Raw genomic sequence first — 24343 nt, forward strand, 5'->3', positions numbered from 1 at the left:
ACACAAACAAAGACCCCAGACCTAAATTTCTAGTTATTTAATGCTGTGGACATTGAAATAAATTATGGAATTCCATACAAAACGACTAACATTTTAATATAAAACTTCAAAAGTTTTGCTATCTAAAAGATGGTACAAATCAGTAGAATTGTCCATAATGACATAAAATATAATTTTAATTATTGTGTAATGTCTCTGGTTGTTTGCATGCTCATATATTACTTAACAAAGTTAAAATCAGTGCATATATTACTTGGGTATCTGATTTTTTCATTTGACTCTTCTATGTTATTTAATAATTTCCATAATGATCAATTTTAATGACAACATCACAGAATTGCTGCACCGTAATTTATTAAACCTTTTTCCTGTCGAGTGTAATCCGTCTTTTAAAAAATGCATGTAGCCTAAGAACAACCTAGAAAAAGAATATCTTCAATGTTTGCTTTTCCAAATGTTTCTTTGTTCTTGATATTTCATTCAATTCAAAGTCTAACAAGCCCTAAGGTAAAGCCAGAAGCTATGTGATTACTCTAAAAAGACAATGTGTAGCCTGGACCTTCAAGTGTCCACTCATGGGCCAGGGTGGGATAGAGAAACAGACACTCTCCATGTGACAAAAGACATTAAGTTACTAATCTTTCTTACCCCTGAAAACATGTTACACCCATGCTCTCAACTGTGAACCGTAATTAAAGATTTCTCTCCGTTATCCTGACTCTCTTCCCTAGGCTTAGCTGGAAGCTTTTAGGGTCGCAGTTCCTAATCTTGTTTCCTGCCTTGCATTTATTCCAGATTTTAATCCTTGTATAAAACCTTGCTTTTAGGTTGGAAACATCCTGACTGCTGCAAACTTCTGGTTAACAGAGAGATGATACAGTTTTTATCTTTTGGAATAACGCGAAGGATCCACCCATTGCCTCTTCAAAAGAAGATCCAGTGTCTTCCCCAGGCTGTAGCCAACACTGACCCTTTTCTATCTGTGTATAGGGAACTTCCAAGGAACACTTATAGCTGTTATGATCAATAAGAAGAAAAGAAGTAGGTTGAGACTATTTCCTGTCTCTTTCAGATGGGACAATATCTTAAAAAAACTGAAAGTGTTTGTCTGGTACCTTTCATCCACTGAACAGAGAGCTGGAACAATGGAGCTTATATGTAATGTCCCAGAATTCAGCATCTTGCACTTTAATTTTATAAACAGATAAAAGTATCTAGCACACAAATCAATGACTATTCATGTAATAACACCTGAAATGAATGAATTTGCCAAAGGGAGAATGAGTGCTGTTACTGTTATTTTTAAAGATTAAGGCATTCCCTCCAAGTAAGCAGAAGCTTAAATAAGATGATCTTATTTAAATATTTATCTAAAATATATTTGTTATAGTTAAGAAAACAAAATAGGCATAAAGACCTCAAAAAGCAGCGGAGGGTAAAGAAGCCAGGAATGCTCTGGGTCAGGGCAACTCTCTGGGGCCCCCTCCATCCCCCCCAGGAGCTTTATATTACTGCTCAGTAGACTTTGCTTTGCTGCCTACCACCACTCTTGGTCTGGTCTACCTCTCCATTCTTGGAAGTGGTGTGACCAAGAACGGCGGGCACTAAAGGCAGAAAATTCCTGCAACAACATTCTCAGTACCATTATTCTGCTGAATTCCTACATGTGTTGAACATTCTTCTAGGTAGTTTTCTATGTTCCTGACTCTCCATGACCAAGGATTTCCAAAGTATGTTCTCCAGGCAAGGAGCAGGAACCTCTGGAGAATGCATTAGAAACGCAACTTGCCTAGCCCCTCTCCAGACCCACGGCAGCCAGCCGAAAACTCTGGGGGCGGGGTCCAGCCATCTGTCTGCTAACATAGCCTCCGGGTGATTTTGATACTTGCGAGTCAGGGAACCCCTGTCAAAGCCAAATATAGTATCTATTTTTTACTCGTTCAGGGGTCTGCTTTTTGGCTTCCAAAATGACTTCTAGTTACTTGATAGGCAATTTGTTTTAAGGCACTGATAAAGTTAATTCAAATCTTAAAAAATATATTTATATATCACAGAGATGTGGATTTAACACTTTTCCATTATCTCTACCTGTTTTATATTCTATCCCTTGACTCTCTCTCTCTCTCTTTTTTTGTTAGATTTTATTTATTTGAGAGAGAGAGAGAGCATTTGCCGCACAGGTGGGGGGAGGGGCAGAGGGTGAGGGAGAAGCAGACTCCCCACTAGGCAGGGTGCCTGATGCAGGGCTCAATTCCAGAACCTGGGGATCATGACCTGAGCTGAAGGCAGAGGCTTAACTGACTAAGCCACCCAGATTCCCCTCTTTTATTTTTTATTTTTATTTTTTTTTTTAAGTAAGCTCTACACCTAACTCATGACCCAGAGATCAAGAGTTGCATGCTCTCTTGACTGAGCCAGCCAGGCACTCCGACTAGCTCTTTTAATACAGATCCTGAGAAGATGCAGTACTATCTTTGGAAATTCAAAACAAAATTTGGACAAAATTAAATTGAAAAAATATTGAAATGTTATTTATAAATATGTTTTTTAAATCTAGAATCTATTTATTTACACACTTACCACTGGCATACTATGATGGGATTGGCAGGAAAATTTTTTTTTTTTTTAAGATTTTATTTATTTATTTGAGACAGAGATAATGAGAGAGAGAGAGCACATGAGAGGGGGGAGGGTCAGAGGGAGAAGCAGGCTCCCTGCTGAGCAGGGAGCCCGATGCGGGACTCGATCCAGGGACTCGATCCAGGGACTCCAGGATCGTGACCTGAGCCGAAAGCAGTCGCTTAACCAACTGAGCCACCCAGGCGCCCTGGCAGGAAAATTTTTAACTTAAGCCTATTCTAGGAGGAAAAAAAAAAGACTAGAGGCAAAGCTTTAAGAATAAAGAATATTTAGTAAATGCTAATACTTCTACCCTTGGATTCTCAAATGATGTTCTAACTACCTGGCAGAGGAAAAAAAATAAAGATTACACATGCACATGGAAAAAAAGGACATGAAGTCTGTATTCTGAGATGGTCTTCTTTACATTTCCTCATGTAAGTCTCAAACTCACATGAGGAAACAGACTGCAGTTAATACTACAGATACATTGTTTTGAATATAGAATATAGAAGAGAATAACTGAAAGGTTATTTTGGAAAAAAATTATGAAGTATTCACGTAATTAATTTTGTGTTGTACATACTGATGTCAGTAGCCCGAATGATGTCTAGAGGCCATCAGGTCATACAAACATTTCCAGGGGTCAGTGCTGGATGCTAGAATTTGGAATTTAATCAACTGTTTCTTATTTTAAGAAATGACGGAGACAATACAATATATTTAAGATGTTCTTGGCAAAATGAAAGGTTAGCAACCTTTTATTATCACACTTTATTTTTGAAAAACAAAATCTCAGAACAACTGAAAAAATGAATTGTTGAGAGAGAATAAGCTAAATTAAGTTCTGCAGTTAAAGCGTGCCAATGGGTCACTCCCTGCCTCAGTTTCCTTTTCTTGCAACAAAACTTGTTTTTAATTTTTAGAGAGGCACTCTGTCAAGATTATGGCTGAGAGTTTGCATTTTTTAAATCCTGAAAATTTTAGCTCTGCAGATTTAGGTAACTCTACCACACATTCGCACAGCTGTTTGGAATCTGTAGAAATTCGGTATCACGTAGAAACGTGCCCGTATGACATTGCCTTGTTGACATGCTGTTGCCTCCTGACTACCTATTTCTAAACCTTTATTACCATTTGTATAGGTTATGCATCCTGAAAGGGCTCCCCGGGCGTCAGGAAAACCTTATTCTGTGTGAGAAAAGAAGCCTATAAATGCAACCCACCATCATTATTTTTAAGGTCATATATGGAGTATGAAAATACACTCAGAGATGGATTCTAGGGAGCAAAAGAAGGATATCCTGGAGGGTCTTGTATGGTATTAAATCTTTTGCATTTCTTCTCAGGCCTGCTTGGGTTTCCTCTTTTGTCTTGCTCCTCACACTGTATTTGCCGTGATAAGAATTCCTCCCTGAAGCAGGAGTTTAGGTAGGGACGTTTTAAGCTGTTGGACACACTAAAGCTAAACAGAATAATAACAAATGTTGCAAATGCGGCAGCTAGGCCCTGGCGCTCATTTCACACCCCAAAAGGCTTAAGTCATGAATGGAGCCAGGTGGGATTAGTCTGAAAAGGGTTTTAGAGAAGGATGGACCTTCTTTTTCAGGTTAGGGGAGAAGGAGGGGATTGATTTGGCAGGGCAAAAGGTGGGGAGAGCGTTCGAATAGGCAGGGGGATGGTGAATGAAAGGGGTTTGAGGCAAAGGATGGTAGCATCCTACTCAGAGTCGGGGCATGCAGGCTGTTCGGGGAACTGGACACCTTTCAGCTACAATTGCTTATTCCTTTACCACATTTATCACAACACACCTAGCAGTCCCCTAACACTACCATAGCTTACTTAGCAAATAGGTAAGCTGAATTATTTTTAGATATTCTGACCTCAACTCCTAAGATTTTGTGATACACAGAAGGGAAAAAAATGCCAACAGACAAAAATTATCTTCACTTAATCAATTTCCTCCTTTGTGCAAGTGACTGTATTAAGAACAAGAGAGAAATGAGAGGTCAGTCTGGTAGCTGTTCTGTATTATCCCGCAGATGTAATGATATTAGGAAGGAGACCAGTCCCTGGCATTTCCTATCTCAAATGTGGCTGAGAGAAATAATACTTAGGGGAGATTGTCAGAGACAGGATCCTTATGGTGAACATCTTGGAGAACGTGGTCTTAATCCCTTGTACTATATCCTCAACTCATTTGCAACTTTATTTTCTTAGCTGCTATTGGAGTTTATTTATTTTTGGGTAAGAGGCATATGACATACACCTCTATGTTTACTATGAGGTTTTCTCAGTGCACATATTTCTTTTTTCCAAGTTTTTATTTAAATTCCAGTTAGTTAACTTACAGGGTAATATTAGTTTCAGGTGTAGAGTTTAGTGATTCATCTCTTACATACAACAGCCAATGCTCATCACAAGTGCCTTCCTTAATCTCCATCCCCCATTTAACCCAACTCCCCCTACCCATCTCCTTCCCAGCAACCCTCAGTTTGTTCGCTATAGTTAAGAGTCTGTTTCTTGGTTTGCTTCTCTTTACCCCTGCCGTGTTCATTTGTTTTGTTTTTTAAATTCCACAGATGAGTGAAATCATATGGTATTTGTCTTTCTCTGACTGACTTATTTTGCTTAGCATAATACTCTCTAGCTCCATCCGTGTCATTGCAAATGGCAAGATTTCATTTTTTATGGCTGGGTAATGTTCCATTGCATATATATGCTACCTCTTCTTTATCCATTCATCAGTTGACGGACATTTGGGCTCTTTCCATAATTTGGCTATTGTCAATAATGCTGCTATAAACACTGGGATGCATCAATGCACATATTTTTTCAATGCATTACTACCTTATAAGGACATGCATGGAAAATTTCCTTTAGAATTTAGTGTCAGTGGGGCACCTGGATGGCTCAGTTGGTTAAGCGTCTGCCTTTGGCTCAGGTTATGATCCCAGGGTCCTGGGATGGAGCCCTGCATCAGGCTCCCTGCTCAGCGGGGAGTCTGCTTCTCCCTCTCACTCTGCCCTCCCCCCACTCATGCACTCTCTCTCTCTCAAATAAATAAATAAAATCTTAAAAAAAAGAATTTAATGTCAGGAGAAATCTGTCTTCCCTATAAAACTGGTAGCATTTATCCTAGCTCATAATTAAAGTGATGTAATTTTTAATGTTTTCCTTTTTGTACAGGTTTCCAGGGATCTCAGATACAAATATTAGTAATTGACCCTGTATGTTTTATAGATTTGCCTTTTTATTTCTTCAGACCTTTTTTTCAGCTACTATTCTATTAATCTTACTGAACATACCCTTTGTTATAAATCACCTCAGTTTCTTTTGAAAGATAAGGGTATAAAGAAGAAGATGGAAGGAAATGAGAAAAGAAGGAAGGGAATAGGAAAGGGAGGAAGGAAGCAAAAAATAAGGAAGAATGAAAACAAGGGAAAGAGGAAGAAGGAAAAATTAAAGAAAGGGACAGAAGGTATATTGGTATATTGTTCCATTAGGCTTTATCAGTTTTACTAAAAATGGCCCTTGGTCTCATAGAATATAAGGCATTATTTACAGGTTGAGGAGTTGGAAATAATTTTTAGAAGGGAAATAAAATGAACAAGAAAATTTTGTTATTCATTTCAAAGGGCAAAAGTTTTCTCCTGTTCTCAACTATTTCTGTTTTAGAATATAGAAGCTTCCCCATAAATAACAGGATCTAATAAGACTAACCCTTTATCTGATACATCAATCACAAATACCTTCTCCCATTCCGCAGGTTGTCTTTTAGTTTTGTTGACTGTTTCCTTTGCTGTGCAAAAGATTTTATCTTGATGACGTTCCAATACTTCATTTTTGCTTTTGTTTCCCTTGCCTTGGGCGATGTGTCTAGCAAGAAGTTGCTGCAACCAAGGTCAAAGAAGTTGCTGCCTATGTTCTCCTCTAGGATTTTGATGGATTCCTGTCTCACATTTAGGTCTTTCATCCATTTTGAATTTATTTTTGTGTATGGTGGAAGAAAGTGGTCCAACTTCATTCTTCTGCATGTGGCTGTCTGCACTATATGTTAATTAACTTGAATTTGAATAAAACAAAACAAAACAAAAAAACCCCAAAACAAACCAGGATCTAAAGAAATGATACAGGATATTGGCTTGTATGTAATGGATTGAGTAAAAAAAGTCCTTGAGTAAAAAAAAAAAAAGTCTGTATCAGACTTTTATAAATAGCTATATTTATATATAGTTGTAGAAAACTTATTGGTAGATGATTCAGAGTTGTGCCAAACATAAGAGATATTTTCTTAACCCTTTATATGTATGACTATAGTCTCAGCAATTTCCTTGCCACATAAATCTCTCTGGGGTTACAAAATACCCATTAGAGTAGAAGTCAAAGTAAGAATTAAAGACAATGAGAATTCTCCCTGAATTGTATCAATATAAATATGACATCTCATATAAAAGAGTCCCTTAATTCCCAATAAATTGTTTTCAAATACTTAGTGGGAGAAATCAGGAATGAGTTTTTCAGAGAAAGCGATAATACCAAGCTGTGGTTGGTGAAAACCAAGGAACAAAAATTTTTTCCCCCCCTTTTAATGATGTCATTCTTACCGAGGTTTCTTTAAACTCTCTACTTTTGTTTTGATCTACTGGGCAAGAAAAGTTTTTTTATAGAGAAGTTAAAATAGACTGGTGTCAGAAAGACAAACTAAGGAGTCCCATGGATTGTCAGAGATGGTCCTCAAGCTGGTTGCAGTTAAAAAAAAAAAAAAGTTTGATGTTCTGTTTCATTTCACTTTATTTTGTTTTTGATACCAGATGAAATCAAATTGCCAGACTTTAGAGATGTTTTGTACAAGTTCTCTGTTTTCTACTGAAACACGTACACAAAATTTCATGGGTTCCTTTGAGACGACAAGATTACCCCACCAAAATCACCTGGGGCTCTGCAAAGACTCAAGATCTCTAGGGCCCACATTAGCCAAGGTCTGGGGTCTGTGAAGCTACTTGTTGTCTGTGATAATAAGTAAGGTGTTTGTAATTAGATAAGAAATAATTGCATATTAACTTTTACTAACCTTCCACTGAAATTTAGTCTTTCTGTCTTATACAAATGTGGGTGACTAACCACAACACTGATAGCAACACTTATAATTTTGTCATCAAAACAAATATTGCAATTGGTGCATACATCTAAAAATATCATTTATGCTCATTTTTGTCTTATAGTAATCATTAGAACCACCAACATATCTTATCCAATACCTAAATAAATACATATTACCATATCATATTTACAATGTTTTCCTAGTTATTTTTTTATTTTTATAAAGAAAAAAAATTTTTTAGAGAGAGAGAGAGTGCCTACCAGCGGGGAGGCAGAGAGAGAGAGAGAAAGAGAGAGAGAATCTCAAGCAGGCTCCACACCCAGCACAGAGCCCCTGTGGGGAGTCCCTTGCTGGGCTTGATCTCAGGACCCTCAGCTGAAATCAAGAGTCTGATGCTTAACCAATTGGGCCATCAGGTGCCCCTTGATAGTTATTTTTTAAGGAAGTTAATTTCCTTTGTAATTATGTGTATTTTATTTTTTACATTTAAATATACAAATCTAAGGAGAGGTTGGTAAGTTTCAGCAGACTGCCAAAGGGGTCCATGACATGCAAAAGATGGTTAAGAAAGCCTGCCCTAGATTGCGGTTCTCAAACTTTAGCATCATAATCACCTGAAGGGCTCGTTCAAACACAGTTTGCCAACCTTACTCTAGACTTGCCCATGAGTAGGTCTCAGGGGGAGCTCCAGAATTTGCATTTCTGTACATGCATTCCAGGCTTGCAGATGCTGCTAGTTTGGTCCTAAAAATCAAACGTCAAAAACCATTGACCACACTGAATCCAAATGTCTGGGTAAAAGACCAGGTGATTCTAACTATAACCAGGTTTGGGGGCTGCTGATCCAACTCTTGGATTACAAGTCTGTGGTACACTTGCTTTCACTCCCTTGCCCATAGCAGACGGAATTTCCTAACTACTGTGCTTTTCTAATCTGGTAAGTAATAAACTTACTAAATATGAATCTAAGAAAGTTATAAAATTACTATGCTTTGCTGTAATTATTTTCTCCTTACTTATTTTTGGTTAATTCATTTCTAATTTTAAAGTAGGAAAATATCAGAGTTATAGTTTGTATATCAGGTAAATGATGAACTTTTTTGCTTGGTCAATTAAACCAAGTAAAATAAAAATTTTCCACCATCTTGCCCACAAGCTGCCCCTGCCCCATCTCACCCTAGGAAAGTAGCTAAGAATACGATAAAAATTTCCTTTGGTGCTAAACTTTCAAATTAAAAATTAAAAATAACAGAAAATAGTATTTAATTATTTCTTTGTGAAGTTAGCAAATACAAAAATAAATCATTTAAAGTAGAAGTTAGTAATTAAATTTTTTCTGCTGATTCCTGTATCTTTGCTGTTATTTTGTGTTAAGGCTTTTCCCACATAGTTGAAAATCTGGGGACAATGACAGGAAGTATGGACAAGAACAGGAATACTTTTTGTCTACCAATTTTTAAAACTACTGTGAAACACAAGTTCTATTTTCAGTTTTCCGGGACCCAGTGTTAAACTGTGGATACAAATTTGTGCTGGTGCCTATAGAGGATATTAAATCATTGATGCTCTGTTTATTTGGAAGGCTTATAAAAACAACATTTTACCCTCCACTCCCCAGCAACTTCAAAACACCTCTAAAATGGAAGAACTTGAAGTAATTCCATTTCTTATTTTGGATTTGAGAATGAGAGGCTCAACCTGAGGCTTCTGACATTTGAACTGAAGGTACCTTGCACAGGACTATTATAGAATTTAAATTTTTTTTTTAGATTTTATTTATTTATTTGACAGAGAGAGACCCAGTGAGAGAGGGAACACAAGCAGGGAGAGTGGGAGAGGGAGAAGCAGGCTTCCGGCGGAGCAGGGAGTCTAATTCGGGGCTCGATCCCAGGAACCCGGGATCATGACCTGAGCTGAAGGCAGATGCTTAACGACTGAGCCACCCAGGCGCCCCCCCCCCTTTTTTTTTTAAAGATTTTTATTTATTTATTTGACAGAGAGAGAGACAGCAAGAGAGGGAACACAAGCAGGGAGAGTGGGAGAGGGAGAAGCAGGCTCCCTGTGGAGCAGGGAGCCCGATATGGGGCTCGATCCCAGGATCATGACCTGAGCCAAAGGCAGACGCTTAACGACTGAGCCACCCAGGTGCCCTTAGAATTTAAAAATTAACAGCAGCTCCTCATAAGTAGCCTTATAGGGGTATGTATAACCAACTCTATTTTTAAGACATTAGTATTTCCTAAATTCTGTGAAGCTATAGAGACCTGATGACTTCTAGTTTTTAATGGCTTAGCAAGGCAAATCAACCACACAGTTCATTTATTGGGTTAGTAACGAGGTAGTGTGCTTTCCTAGGAAATGTCTTAAAAATCACTACCTTAAGTTTCTTTAACATTTATCCTTGCATTGGTGTAAAATATTTCCTTTCATACTTTGATCAGAGACATGAAAGTGTTATTTAAAGTACTTTTTTACTTATGCATGCTATAAATGGCAGGGAATGAAAATGTTTCATTTAAAAGAGGGAAGGCTGATGAAATCTGCCTCACATGATTTACTAGAATCTTTGGGGAATTGCATTTTGTACCCTATCTGCATAAATAATCTTGAGAGACTACAGTGCCTTTTTAATAAATTGACTCCCAAATTACTTTCCACTGTACCAAACACATCATTTTAAACTCACTAAGTTTTCTTTCAGTTACCATGCGCCAGTCTAGACACATTCTCATTAAAGCTATAACTTTCTTTCAATTACTAGAGCACTATGGAGACTATTTAATAAGTGCAGGCCCAAAGATTAAAGTCTTTGCAGAGATTACTTGACTCATTTCTGAAGAATGCAAGTGCCTGACCTTCATCAAAAATATTGTATCTAAGGCAGTGGGATGTACTATTTGCTTGATACACACTAAAAAATCTAGTTCTTTGTCCCTGTCTCCTGATGGAAGGACTGTGATTCATAGGAAATGAGGTCAGTGAACTAGAGAGTAAAATCTGGCTGGGGAAACATGTAAATGGATAGTACCCAGTTGTGTGGGGTTGCCTGTCATCCACTCAGTTCAACCTGTTTTCTAGAACGCCTTCCCTGACATGCCCAAAGTGAGCGGTTCTCTTCTAGCACATTGTATTTATCACGTTACATCGTCATTATATTTTTATGTATCTGTCCCCACCATATTTAAAGCAAAAACCATGTTTTACTCATCCATGGAACAGACACGATATCTTTGCTAATGCTTAAATTTCTGATCCAGGAGTAATCCAAAATAATACATTTATATTAGCAACTGTTAAAAAGTAATAAAGATATATGTTTCCTTTGTAATACATTCTCTCATGCAATTGTAGGAATCCCCAACATCTTTCATTCAAAGTTTAAAAACTTCTGTCAATGAAGATATTGATATTTTGTTCTTTGTAAATGATTCATTTTGACCCCATATATCTTCCAGGAAACTATTTAGTTAAGATTCACAACCAGAATGAAAAACCTCCTGTGTCTATAACCATATAATGATGCTTGGATAGATGGTGAATTGGAACACAAGTTCCATCATCCAGGGCATTTGGATTCATCACTTGTGGAAACAAGGTCAAGTTACCAATCTCTTTAGCTTACTCTTTACTAAATTTGTGAGTCTATAAAACAATTCCTAAGAATTACCAAGTTCGGTAGTGAAAGCAAATGACTTCCTAGGGCCTCACCTGTATGGACTTACTATTGAACTAAAATCAACATTAAAGTAGGAATCTGGAAACATTGCTACTTACCCAGTGCTTTACTTGAAGTGAGAATAAATAAACAACTGTCAGTTTCAATGTTTTGTTGACCCTTCATCAAAAAACATTATTCCCTCTACAGCTTACCTTCCTCCAAGCCTCTTTATGTCTCAAAGTTTCCCATGTTGAAAGAATTTTTGTTAGAATACAAGCTATAATGTATTATAAAAACAATAATATATATATATATATAAAGTGCAGGAAGTCTCTGATTAATAATCCTCAGTTAGGATTATTTACATAATGGATGATAAAACTCACATCCTCCTTTTGCTCTTTATAGGAATTTGTTTTCCTGATGAGGTTGACTTTGCTCGAATGAAACTTAAAGCTTGGGAGTTCACATTCTGAATGAACAGCATTTTAGGAAGTAATGGAAGTTGAAAACTCTCAATTCAAATTGCAAGAAATTATGGGGCATTTCTGACACTCTGAATGGGACCTCAACACATTTTCCAATGGTGAAATACCTCTATGCGGTGGTTAGGTACTAGATTGGCATTAATATACAATGTAACTCTCCCAGTCTACTAGAAATTAAATGGCCATTATAGATTACATCAAGACCTAATCACTGCATTGATGTTATTCCTAGTGGAAAATATGTCTTTGGTTAAAAAAATAAACATTTTGAAATAAATTCTGAAAATCTGGGTATAGCATGAAGACTATATGATTATTAATCAGCTAAAAAGAAGGGCCCCTTATAAAGAAAGCAATCAATTACCTTTGATTTTGATGAACTAGGAACAGTTGAGATAATTGCCAAATGCTGAGGTTATGTGTGGATGTTGACTTTTTCACTTTATATAAAATTTTTAGAATGGATTAGAAAATCAATCCCCATCAGGACAGAAGGAAAATGATAATGATTTATAGTTGAACAACTTTGGGCATTTAGATAGCTAGGTATTTCTATTTTATATGCACATATATTTATATGTAATGAATAATTTATTTCTTTAGCAAATGTTTATTTAATACCTATATTTTGAGACAATGATAAGTCTGAATGTTAGCAATGCAGTAATGGATAAAATCGGCATAGTTCCTATATTTACAGACTTTATGGTTTAATATGACAAGACAAACTAGTAAATAATATAGAGCTATACATGGTAAAATAACCATCCATGATCTAATATGGTTAAATCTCTCAAATCATGAATACCACAGGGTCAGAATGCTGAATTAGAGTTGACTATACAACTTAAAAGAAGCAGATTATTACTACTCTTCCCTTCTATTTTAAACTTCATTACTTTTGAGATTGATGGGAAGGTAAAAAATGAAGATGGTGAACTTGTATATTTGATGTAATATATTATGACAGACTGGAACTATAATAAATTTTAGGTGCATCATTAATGTGGAATTATCACTTTCATTATGCTTCTTCAAAAAAATCTTGAAATTTTGCATACCCTTTCTCACAGTAATTATACTGCTACAGATTTTCCAAAGGAATTATTGTGGAAATGTTGCAAAGATACAGCAAAAGCATGTTCTCTAAGGACCCTTGTGATTAGTTATATATATATTGTGATATAGCATAACAAAGAATATTTCATTTTCTTTGATAATTTATAGAAAATATTTAATGACATGAGAAATGCTCACATGTAAGTAGACTATAAAACAGCATAATATGATATTTTGTATGATTTTATAATACAGTATTTCTATATACTTAGTTTATATCATATTTATAAGAAGGTTATTAACAGTGGTTGTTTTTGAGAATGGTGTTAATCAAGATTTTTATTTTCTTCCTTTTGCTCATGTGTATTTTCTAAATTCATAACTTCCATAAATATTAAATGTCTTAATAAACCCAGTTTGATACCAATAAAATAGTTTGAGAATCTCTTAAAACAGAGCTGAGTAGAATTACTTACCCTAGTCCCAGCAGCTGACAGACATAATTTGAAATCTGGGTGGTCCAGTTGTCAGCACAAGCTATACACCATATGCTCAGGATTCTGAACTGCACCAAACCATTGTTGTTCATTGTGCCATTGAAAAGACGCACTAAAGAGATTCGATCACACACAGGGTCATTTTGACCTAAGTTGTTAAAAGTAAATAATGGGCTCTAAACTACATGTGTTGGGGTGCCTGGGTGGCTCAGATGGTTAAGCATCCGACTCTTGATTTCAACTCAGGTCATGATCTCAGGCTCCTGAGATCGAACCCCACCAGGCTCTGCGCTGGGGTGGAGCCTGCTTAAGATTCTTTCTCTCCCCTTCACTGTGCCCCTCCCCCTTCCGTGTTCTCTCTCTCTCTCTCTCTCTCTCTCACTCTCTCAAAAAAAATAGTAAAGTACATGTGTAATGTTCTTAACATTTAGAGTTTAGAGATTGATCGTAATTTTTGTTAAGAGTATGAGAAGGCCTAAGTTGGAAAAATACAAATTTGGTAGACTTAACATTACTCTTTTGTATATCTATAAAAATGGAAAAGGCAGAGATATGGAAGTTTATTGCATATCAGTACAGCATATAAACAGAAAATAAAGTTATTTGTGAGGAGCATGTCTTACAAGCTTAATCTCTAAAAGAAGGAAAATTCAAGTTCAGAAACAACTTTAAGCACTTTTCCCCCCTACTTCCTTCTCTAGAAACTATTTTCTTTGGCCTTGTTCTTTTGCTGTTTGGTTTCCATCTTCTTCCCTGCCATTTTACAAGCATGTTGGATACAGTATAAATGCTGTGAGTGGCCAGGTAGGGACTGGGCCAAGCTAAGTGAGTTTATCAAACAGGTGAAACATCAGCAATGATAGTTTCACCACAAACACCATACTGTAATTCTGTAAGTTAATGTTATTGTTTACATTTTTTCCCCTATTCTGAGCAAAGTAAGAGCACTGACTTTAGAATTAGACAGACTTAAGTTGAAAAGGCAACTCTAGCCCTTACCAGGTGTGGGATCTTTGGCAGCCATTTAACTTCGCCAAGCCTCAGGTTTCTCATGGCTAGAAAGAGCTAATTCTTATTATGATAAGATTATTTTACAGTGCTCAGTTATAGCACATACTAAGTAGCATTTAATATTTGCTTAGAAATAAAAGCAAGACCTAGAAAAAGTAGCCATTGCTCATTATGTTATGGGGATCTGGAAGTGGGCTAGGCTGAGGACTCAACAAAGCAGGAGTAGGTATTGAAGAACCAAGAATACAAAAGGGCAAGTCTAACATAGTTCTAAGTAAACATGAGGGTGTCTCCATATGCAGACAATGGGCAGAGCATCATAGTCATTAAGGGCGGTGCTAGAGGGCCTGGTGCAGGCCATTGTCTCTCTCTGGTATTTTATGGTTTCTATGTGAATATGGGTTGTCCTAGGCTTAAAGTTACTAAATTTACATTTAAATAGACAAATAAAACAGGGGTCTGCATGTTGACTTTGCTCCTAACCAGAATGGCGTTGAAAGTGTTGAAATCACTGGGGGATGATCATACCCAAAAGCACCAAAACACGACCTGATAAACACATTCCTAATCTTTCTTTTACATTTGTAGAATCCAAATGTAGAGGCTAACGCGACAAAAGGGTTTTCCTAAAAATAGAACATACCGCAATGTGCTTCATCTGAGCCATCCTTACAGTGTAGAAGACCATCACAGAGATTCACCAGTGGGACACACTCTCCATTCTTACACTGAAAATGGTCTTCTTTGCAGGGCTCTATGAAGAGAGAATATTATGTATAGGGTGAAGAGGTGACAAATAGATGATCCTGTAGTATCCATCCCATTTCTGCCTCTTTACACATGAGCCTTTTACCCCAGTGCATGGTTGAGCTAGATTTAATATCAAGTAAGACTATACACACTTAGTTGCTCAGGATACCTCTGCAATAGTCATGTCAAAGCCAGAGATGTGGCTTGAGAAAAGCGTGGATAAACCCTTAGGCATCTTCTTTGCAGCAGAGCACAGAGCAGTTCTAAGAGATGGCCAAGAGGTTTGGGATACACCCCTCCCTCACAAACTCTGTTAGTTTCTTCAATAAACTCCACCACCCCAAATGAACATACAAGCAACAACCATTGGAATGTTACACAAGCATAAAAAGATCTATTGATTTCACCACCCAATGATACATCAAAACTTATACTATAGAGAAATGTGGAAGTTGTCTTTTGGCGGGACCAAAGTTGGACCAGGCTGTAAACAGTGAGATCATGTAAAGCATGGGTCAGGTAGGAAAAGTAGTTACAAAGAAATGGAAACTCTGCATTAGCAGTAATTTGTTAGGAGCTTAAAGATGGAGCTCCAAACAAGTAAATCAGGGTTAGAGTCAAGGGAATGTGATTGGCATATGAAGAAACAGAAGGAAAATGAAGAGACTGAACAAGGAAGGAACTGAGTGGTTCTGGAGGTAGTTGGTGGTTTCTAGAATTTGAGTCATGCAAAAATGGGCCTACTGGAAATATTCATTGTTTGAGGAAAGTGGATACTGCTGTTTCCTGGAACAGTTTGATCTTATAGGGTTTTATGCAGGGACAGAGGGGTTTGTTCCCTCAACATGTTTATTTATTTATTTATTTATTTATTTATTTATTTATTTATTTTTTATTTCTAACTGTAGCTTGGGAGGGATAGCTACATGGCAGTATTAGGATCTGGGTTGAGGGCCACACGGGATTTGGCTTCCCTGAGAAGGGAGATAGTGGTTGGGTACGTAGAGGCTTGATGTTTCTTCCCCTACATGATGCATGAATGATCATAATGGGGAAACAAAAGCCCTTGATAAAAATAAGGAAGAGGGAAACCTATATTTTGAAAGCTCTTATGGATATTACTCATAAACTATTATATTGTTTTCAAGGAGACACAATTCATGTTAAAGTGGTTTCAAAACTGAACTGTACTAATCTCCATATGGACTTTCTCAATTTATCATGATCAAATGTAATGGCACTTGAAAGGAATCATTCCTGTTGTTTTAAATCTAGGTTGTAGCCCCAAATCCGAGAGTACTGATCAATACTCTTACACTCTAAAAAGAGGTACTAAATGTAGCCATACTACACTTACTAAAAAAAATATCAAAATTGGTCTAGCAACAATCAATACTCATCACCTATTTCCAGATATATATATATAAAGAGGATAAGAGTTTTTTTCTAAAGAAAGACTGTGTAATGACCTTGAGGAAGAGTGTTTTCAAGTGAGAGAGGGGAAGATGGTGCCATCCAGCACACCAAGTGAAGGAAGCTCCAAGACAACAATTCATATCGAGTTGCCTTAAAGGAGGAGGGTCATCAACCACGCCCCACCTGAATTTTTTTTTTACACCAAAGAATCTCAAGGGCTGGTGCTTCCATGGGATTAATGCAGGAGCTTTCAGACTTTTTTTCAACTCGTGTGTGTGTGTGTGTGTGTGTGTGTGGGTATGTGTATGTGTGTGTAAATAAATTAAACATGCTTATTCTGTTTTATTCTTTTTTTTTTTAAAGATTTTATTTATTTATTTGACAGAGAGTTACACAGCAAGAGAGGGAACACAAGCAGGGGGAGTGGGAGAGGGAGAAGCAGGCTTCCCAGTGAGCAGGGAGCCTGACGCGGAGCTCAATCCCAGGACCCTGGGATCGTGACCTGAGCCGAAGGTAGATGCTTAACGACTGAGCCACCCAGGAGCCTCATATTCTGTTCTGTTCTATTCTGAATTTTGTTCTATTTTATTTTATTCCATTCCATAATAAGAAATGCTAGTCAAACCAAATAAATTGATTTCATGATCAGCTTTTTGAAAATATCAGACTAAACTGAAGTATAGTGAATAACTTCATAGGAAGTGGTGACTTTAGTTTATGGGCAGATAGCTGTACAAATAAAGATTTATGTTCACTTCCTGTGTAATGAATTCAAAGTCGGAAGTTAGGCTGGAACTTCCCTTGATGGTAGTTAGGGGCCGGGAGAGAGGATGGCAGTGGAAACAACCTGCATTTTCTCCATGTGGGAAAAGTGCATGACTTTCCTTTGACCAATGGGCACTGGATAATTGAGTGACAGCTGACTCCAACACAAAGTGGAGAGATAGAAGCTGGGGTGAGGGGTGGATTAGGAGCTGAGCAGGGCTATAGGAGATTGTCTAGGAAGAGTACCACTCATGTCAACAGTGCAGTAGTCCTGGGATGGGGGTGGGAGAAGAATGCTCCAAATAACCCACAGTTCTGTTCTACAAAAGAGCTAGCACTTGGCCAGGAGCCACTATTAGCCAAAAGAAAAATACAGTGGTGATAGAATTTTCCTGTTTGCCTCTCCTCGGACACTACAGCTATAGGAAGATGGAAGGAAAAGAAAGTGGAAAATGAGTCAAAGGCAGTATTTCTACTCTCCTCTACCTTAAGTTGTCAGGCTAAGTTTTGTACCCAGAACTGGGAGATAAAAGAAACTTTGAACTAGATGATATTAAAGTTTTGATGAGGTATTTGACAGTACATCTTAATAGTTAGAAGTGAGTCTTAATTACCCAGTTAAGAAAATTTAATACCTAACAAAATTGGGAGAGTGAAGAGATCTGCCCAAAATATCCAGGGGCCAAAGAGAGATTTGAAATAAAGTAGGTGGAGAAAAAGAAAGCTTTTTCTGTTTACACTCTTGTTTAGTCCATTCTTTAAACTGAATATACAGTTTACTAACTGAAATATCCATACGCCTTGTTTCTTCATCTTTACATGCCTGGCATAAAGTGGGAAATCAGTAGTATCTGTTAAACATTAAGTGAATTAATTTATGTTAAATGAGCAATATGCCTCAAAGATCAGTATGAACCCTAGTAACAGAGTTGACATAATATAAAGCAACCTTTAAAAAGTATGATTTCAAAGAAATACATTTTTTAAATTGGACAATTGGCTAATGGTGACTCTACTGATTTACAAAACAGAAATTGATTCTATGAATTATGAAGATAAAATATGCTTGTTTGTATTTGAATGTGGCTAAAACATAAGCTCTGGAATCTTATGACCTTAGTTTGAGCTGCAATTTAGTCATTTTCTTTATGTTTATTTTCAACCTTGAGCAAATAAATTACTCTTTCTGAGCCTTAGTTTCTTTGACTATGCAATGGGAATAAATACTATTATGTCTTAGGTGTATTCTGAGAGCCAGGTAAAAAAAAAGAAATGTATTTGGTACACCAACATGAATATATTGAATGCTAATGAATAATATCTTTTTTTAAAGAAACACATTTTTTTAAAGATTTTATTTATTTGTCAGAGTGAGAGAGAGAAACAGTGCACAAGCAGGGGAAGTGGCAGGCAGAGGGAGAAATAGGCTCCCCGCCGAGCAAGGAGCCCGATACAGGACTCGATCCCAGGACTCTGGGATCATGACCTGAGCTGAAGGCAGACGCTTAACCGACTGAGCCACCCAGGCATCCCATGAACAATATTCTTAACAGCAAAAAGAGTAACACTTAGAAAGCATTCCTTTCACTGATATTTTAGTTAACATTCTTACTTCCATGTTCCAGTTGTGCTATGTTCCCCTCAGATAACCATCTAAACAACAAGAAAGCATGCTTAATCTTTTCCTCTGGGTCTCTTAAAACAATAACTGGAGCTGTTTGTACTTTATTTATTTATTTATTTATTTTAAAGATTTTATTTTATTTATTTATTTTAGAGAGAGAGAATGAGAGAGAGCACATGAGAGTGGGGAGGGTCAGAGGGAGAAGCAGACTCCCTGCCGAGCAGGGAGCCCGATGCGGGACTCGATCCAGGGACTCCAGGATCATGACCTGAGCCGAAGGCAGTCGCTTAACCAACTGAGCCACCCAGGCGCCCCTGTACTTTATTTTTAACTTTGGAATATTCTATGCTTTGCAACCCAAATCTAAGTCACATTAATAAAAAAAATATTTTAAGGAAGACATGGTTGGTCTGGTTGTTTCTACAAATCTTTACCCCAATGAGAGAAGTAGGTTACATATATCAACTATAATATTGTTAGGGATGTTCTTGTAAATGTAATTATCAATTTGTTTCACAAACACATAGTTTTTAACCAGATTAGTGAGATGATAAATGGGTGAAGACAATTTCATATTCTACAGGTAAGCATTAATATTTTAACTGACTTTATATTTTATCTCTCCACTATTAATTTTCCTTTAAAAAGCAAGAAAGCTTAAAACTAGGTATGCATGTGTTTGTATTTGTATATTCTATTTTAAATCTATACTTTGATATATATTATATTTATTTAAAAAGTTGACAGCCTAATTACATATCCATGATTAAATGTCTTAATAGAGAATATTAGTCACCATGAGTTATTTTTAAATTATCTCATTACTTTGTTTTCCTAGCTTGTTAAAATCATTATGTAAAAATGAGTTCTCAATGCCAAGAATTTAATCATAGATAAGTTAGTTGATAATTTTACTCTTTTACTAGTGTCATCAGGCTATATTTATTTAGTAAAGCACATACTTGCTGAATGGAAATTTAAATTTTTGAATGAAAGTATGAGTGAATACATATATAAAGATCTGAAGATTGTAATTTATTTTTGTGCTGTGGCCTGAAGCTGTTGAGGTCATACCCTATGAATCTAGAAAATAAAATAACTTGCTTCTGTAAAATAGATGCATTCAATGAAAAAATGCTGAAGGGGGCAAAATGATCTCTTGTTCCTGACCTGAGTAGAAATGATAAATTCTGAAGAAAGTGTGAATAAGCTCATCCAAAATTTTCCTTACATGCATGAACTGGATTCTGATTCTTTGCAACATAGAGCAGTTCAGCTTCATTAAGAAGTCTTTAACCCAAAAGTGTAGCTCTCTGTGGCCTCTGAAATCTTACTTCTGATCATTTTATGCTCATAGTGAGAGAGGGAAGAAGAAATATTGCTAAGAATTGAATTTTCCCATCTTCTTTTTATGAAGTCTCCAGTAGCCCTGCCTCATTTAGTCAACATATGCTTGGCTTTCAATGGCACTGAACTGATCTCTAAGGCACATGCCACACAATCTGGGGAGGGCTCTAAACCCCTAAATGTAATCAGCTGCCACTTCCACAGTTGCCTGATAAGCACAATTGAATTCCAAATTAAGACTCTGAGTATCAGAAAAGAGCAATGAGGGGACATTTATGGGAGACAGATCTTAATAAATCTATATTTCATATGCTCTAGTTTAATTTACAAGGAAATGCTAAAAATAGGATAAGGAAAGGAGATACAAAAATATGCTATACAATTGTTTTATATTTCAGTTGAATGCATTGGGAGGTGCCCTTAAAATATCACAGAAGATAAATGAAGTACATAAATGCTGAAAATTTGTGATATCCCTTTTATACTTCTTTCTAAAATGATCCTCGAAGCAGGACACCATATAAACAGATAAGTGTGCTCAATCTCTCTTTCCATTACCAGCTTGATTATCTTCCACTGCCAATTCCCTGTTTCTATAATTGCTTTTCAGTCTTTTGGTGTAAAAATCCTGCTGGGAGAAGATTGTGCTGATGATGACTCATTCACTCAATTTTCTACTCCACAGCAGCATCTGTCCCGTGTCCAGGAGGGTTGGGAAACCACATTCCCAGAGTATTCACCACATAATGATGGTCATGGAAGCCTCCATTCTAGGTTTAATCAGGAATTCTCTCTAAACGATTTATTTCTTTAATAACAAAATCATAGTAATTGCAATCTAGCAAATGGGTAAACAAATATGAACAACCCCTACACCAAAAACTTGGGATCTATTTCATGTTAGAAGTAATAGATTGTGCTCTTAGGCTTTTACCTTGAATAGAATTGCTTTTTCAAAATCCTTGGTGTTGTATTTATCTCATAAAAATCTACTAAAAACCAGAAACTGTAATATTCTTGTTGGAAGAGATTTATTGTTGTATTCCTTTTTGTGATCTATTCTTTCCACCTCTTTCCTTTGTTCTCATTTAAGTTTTTTTAAAAAGACCTACATTTCTCTAAAATTTTGTGTCAAAATGGTTTCTTTTTTGCAGATGGTAGGATGACCAATAATTATTCCAATTGTTTGGATTTATGAAAAAAAATCCATTTGCCTAGTTAGAGTTAGTTTTTTATCTCATTAGTTCAGTTGGTTTTATAATTCATCTTCATTTCTTTACGAATATACTTTTTTCTTATTTTTATTTATTTATGTATTTATGTATGTATGTATGTATGTATGTATTTTCTTTCCATTTCTAAGAGTTCGGCTTTTTTAGATTCCACCTACGTGATATTATGTAGTATTTGTCTTCCTCTGACTTATTTCCCTTAGCCTAATGGCCTCAAGATTTATCCATGTTGTCACAAATGACAGGATTTCCTTCTTTCTCATGGATGAATAGTATTCCATTGACTATAATATACCACATCACCTTTATCCATTTATCTGTAGATTGTCATTGAAGTTGTTTCTATATCTTGGCTATCGTAAATAACACTGCAATGAACATGGAAGTACAGATATCTCTTCGAGATTCTGATTTCATTTCTTCTGGATTCACACCCAGAAGTGGGATTGCTGGATTATATGGTAGTTCTAATTTTAAATTTTGTGAAACCTTCATAATGTTTTCCATAGTGGTTGTATCAGTTTGCCTTCCGATCAATAGTATACAAGAGTTCCCTTTACCCCACATCCTCACCAACACTTGTTATTTATTACTTGTCTTTTCAACAATAGCCATTTTAACAGGCATGAGTTGATATCTCATTGTGTTTTGGATTTGCATTGCCCTGATGATGAGGGATGTCGAGCATCTTTTCATGTAATTTTTGGTCATTTCTATATCTTTTTTGGAAAAAAACTATTCAGTTCTTCTCCTTTTTTAAAAAATTCAGATTGTTTTTTAATTTTTTAATTTTAATTCCTGTATAGTTAACATAGATTGTTATATTAGTTTCAGATGTACAATATAATGATTTAAAAAAATATATAATACTTTTTTCAAAAGCCCTTTTCATGACATCATTCTTGGAAAAAATTTGGGAAGTCCTCTTTTCCAGCAGGTAGGTATTAGGTATTTTCTTACACTACTTTAAGATACTTTGAAGAATTAATTCTTTTGAATTCAAATAATAGATGACAGATGCCATATAGATGATATTGGTGCCCATACATTTAATTCTCCTAAAAATCTTAGAAATATCACTATGTTGTCTTTAAGTATTCATCATGAAATCAGTAATATATAAAGCTGATCTGATTTTTTAAAGATTTATTTATTTATTTAAGAGAGGCGGGGGGAGGGAGAGAGAGAATCTCCAGCAGATTCCCTGCTAAGTGTGGAGCCCAACACCGGGCTGGATCCCATTATCCTGAGATCATGACCTGATCAGAAACAAGAGTCAGATGTTTAACCTACTGAGTGACCCAGGTGCCCCAAAGCTGATCTGATTTTTAACACATTTGGAAAATTATTATATTTATTCTGTTTAGGAATTCGTCAAAAAATTTTCCTCTTAAAATTTAAAAATTTAAATAAGAAATTTTATAACACTGATTATTGCTTATTAATTTTTTATAGACAGCAGTAAGACATTGTGATTTTTAGGCATTTAATCAGATCCAGAAAATATATATAATCTTCCCCCCTTTATACCTTTCACTGTTAGTTTTGACTGGTTCTTTTCATTTGGGAATGCTTATTATTTTCAAATTGTGGCTTGGTGTTTTTTTTCCTTCATGCCCATTGCAGATTCTCACATTTTTCCATCTCTTTATCTATTGTTTTTGCATTCTTGATCATGCTTTTGTGCAGCAATTTTTGTAGAAATGTGGATATTTTGGTGCCAGAGTGTTTGACTAGGTATGCTATCAACCAAAAAACTGTGCCTTTTATGCCATTAACAAAGACCTCTAATCAAATCAGAAAGAATAATTTGGTTGTGGTAGAGTTTCAGCAGGAGATTCCTCTGCCTAAAAATGGCCACGGTTTTCCAAATATCTTCAGGGGCAACTGATTTGTAATATCATTTTTGGGGGGCAGGTGTTCAGCAAGGTATTAGAAGCTAAAGTTAAATATTAATTTTTAATAAAAAATTAAAAGTCATAATATTAGGTATAAAAATAATGGGGAAGCCATTTTGTGTCTTCTATTATCAACTAAAATTCTTTATTATATCACTTACTTTCTATGTAACTGTAAGAACCAATTAGGTTTTATCAACAATACACAACCAAAGTCTTTTTTATCTTAGAAGAACTAAATATTATATATCAGATTTTTCTCATCCATGTCCATTATTGATCTACATTTTAAAGGTATCATCAGAAAACGAAATGATTAACTTAAGTTAAATCAAATGTTGAATGAAATTAAAATTAAAATAATAGGTACACCACAAAGAGAAAAAACTGGAATAAAATATTGGCAGACAAATATGGATATCATAGTATAATCAGTAGCAACAAAATTTTCAAGAAACAGAATCAGTAGCTTGATTCAAAAATGATAGTCTCTTTCCATAATTTGGCTATTGTTGATAAGGCTTCTATAAACATCAGGCACAAATGTCCATTGACTGATGAATGGATAAAGAAGTTGTGGTATTTGTGTATATATATGTGTGTGTGTGTGTGTGTGTGTGTAATGGAATATTACTCAGCCATAAAAAAGAATGAAATCTTGCCATTTGCAATGATGTGCATGGAGCTAGAGAATATTATGCGAAGTGAAATAAGTGAGTCAGACAAAAACAAATACCATATGATTTCACTCATGCAGAATTTAAGAAACAAAACAGATGAACATATGGGAGGGGGAGAAAAGGGGAGAGAGGGAAAAAAAACATAGAGACTCTTAGGGATAGAGACCAAACTGAGGGGTGACGGAGGGAGATGAG

General features: G+C 36.1%; 1 protein-coding gene across 1 annotated transcript in view; it reads right to left on the reverse strand.

Moving 5' to 3' along the window:
- Positions 1-24343, reverse strand: part of TMPRSS15 (transmembrane serine protease 15) — a 113658-nt gene that overhangs the window by 24499 nt on the left and 64816 nt on the right. Inside the window, exons 18-19 of the mRNA XM_081798898.1 lie at positions 15080-15190; positions 13405-13537 (exon numbers count right to left, since the gene is read on the reverse strand). Of these exons, the coding sequence (XP_081655024.1) occupies positions 13405-13537; positions 15080-15190 (244 nt within the window). The remainder of the gene's footprint in view (positions 1-13404; positions 13538-15079; positions 15191-24343) is intronic.

Source organism: Leptonychotes weddellii, chromosome 1, assembly GCF_054177405.1.
Source record: "Leptonychotes weddellii isolate Sample4059 chromosome 1, ASM5417740v2, whole genome shotgun sequence".
NCBI lineage: Eukaryota > Metazoa > Chordata > Mammalia > Carnivora > Phocidae > Leptonychotes > Leptonychotes weddellii.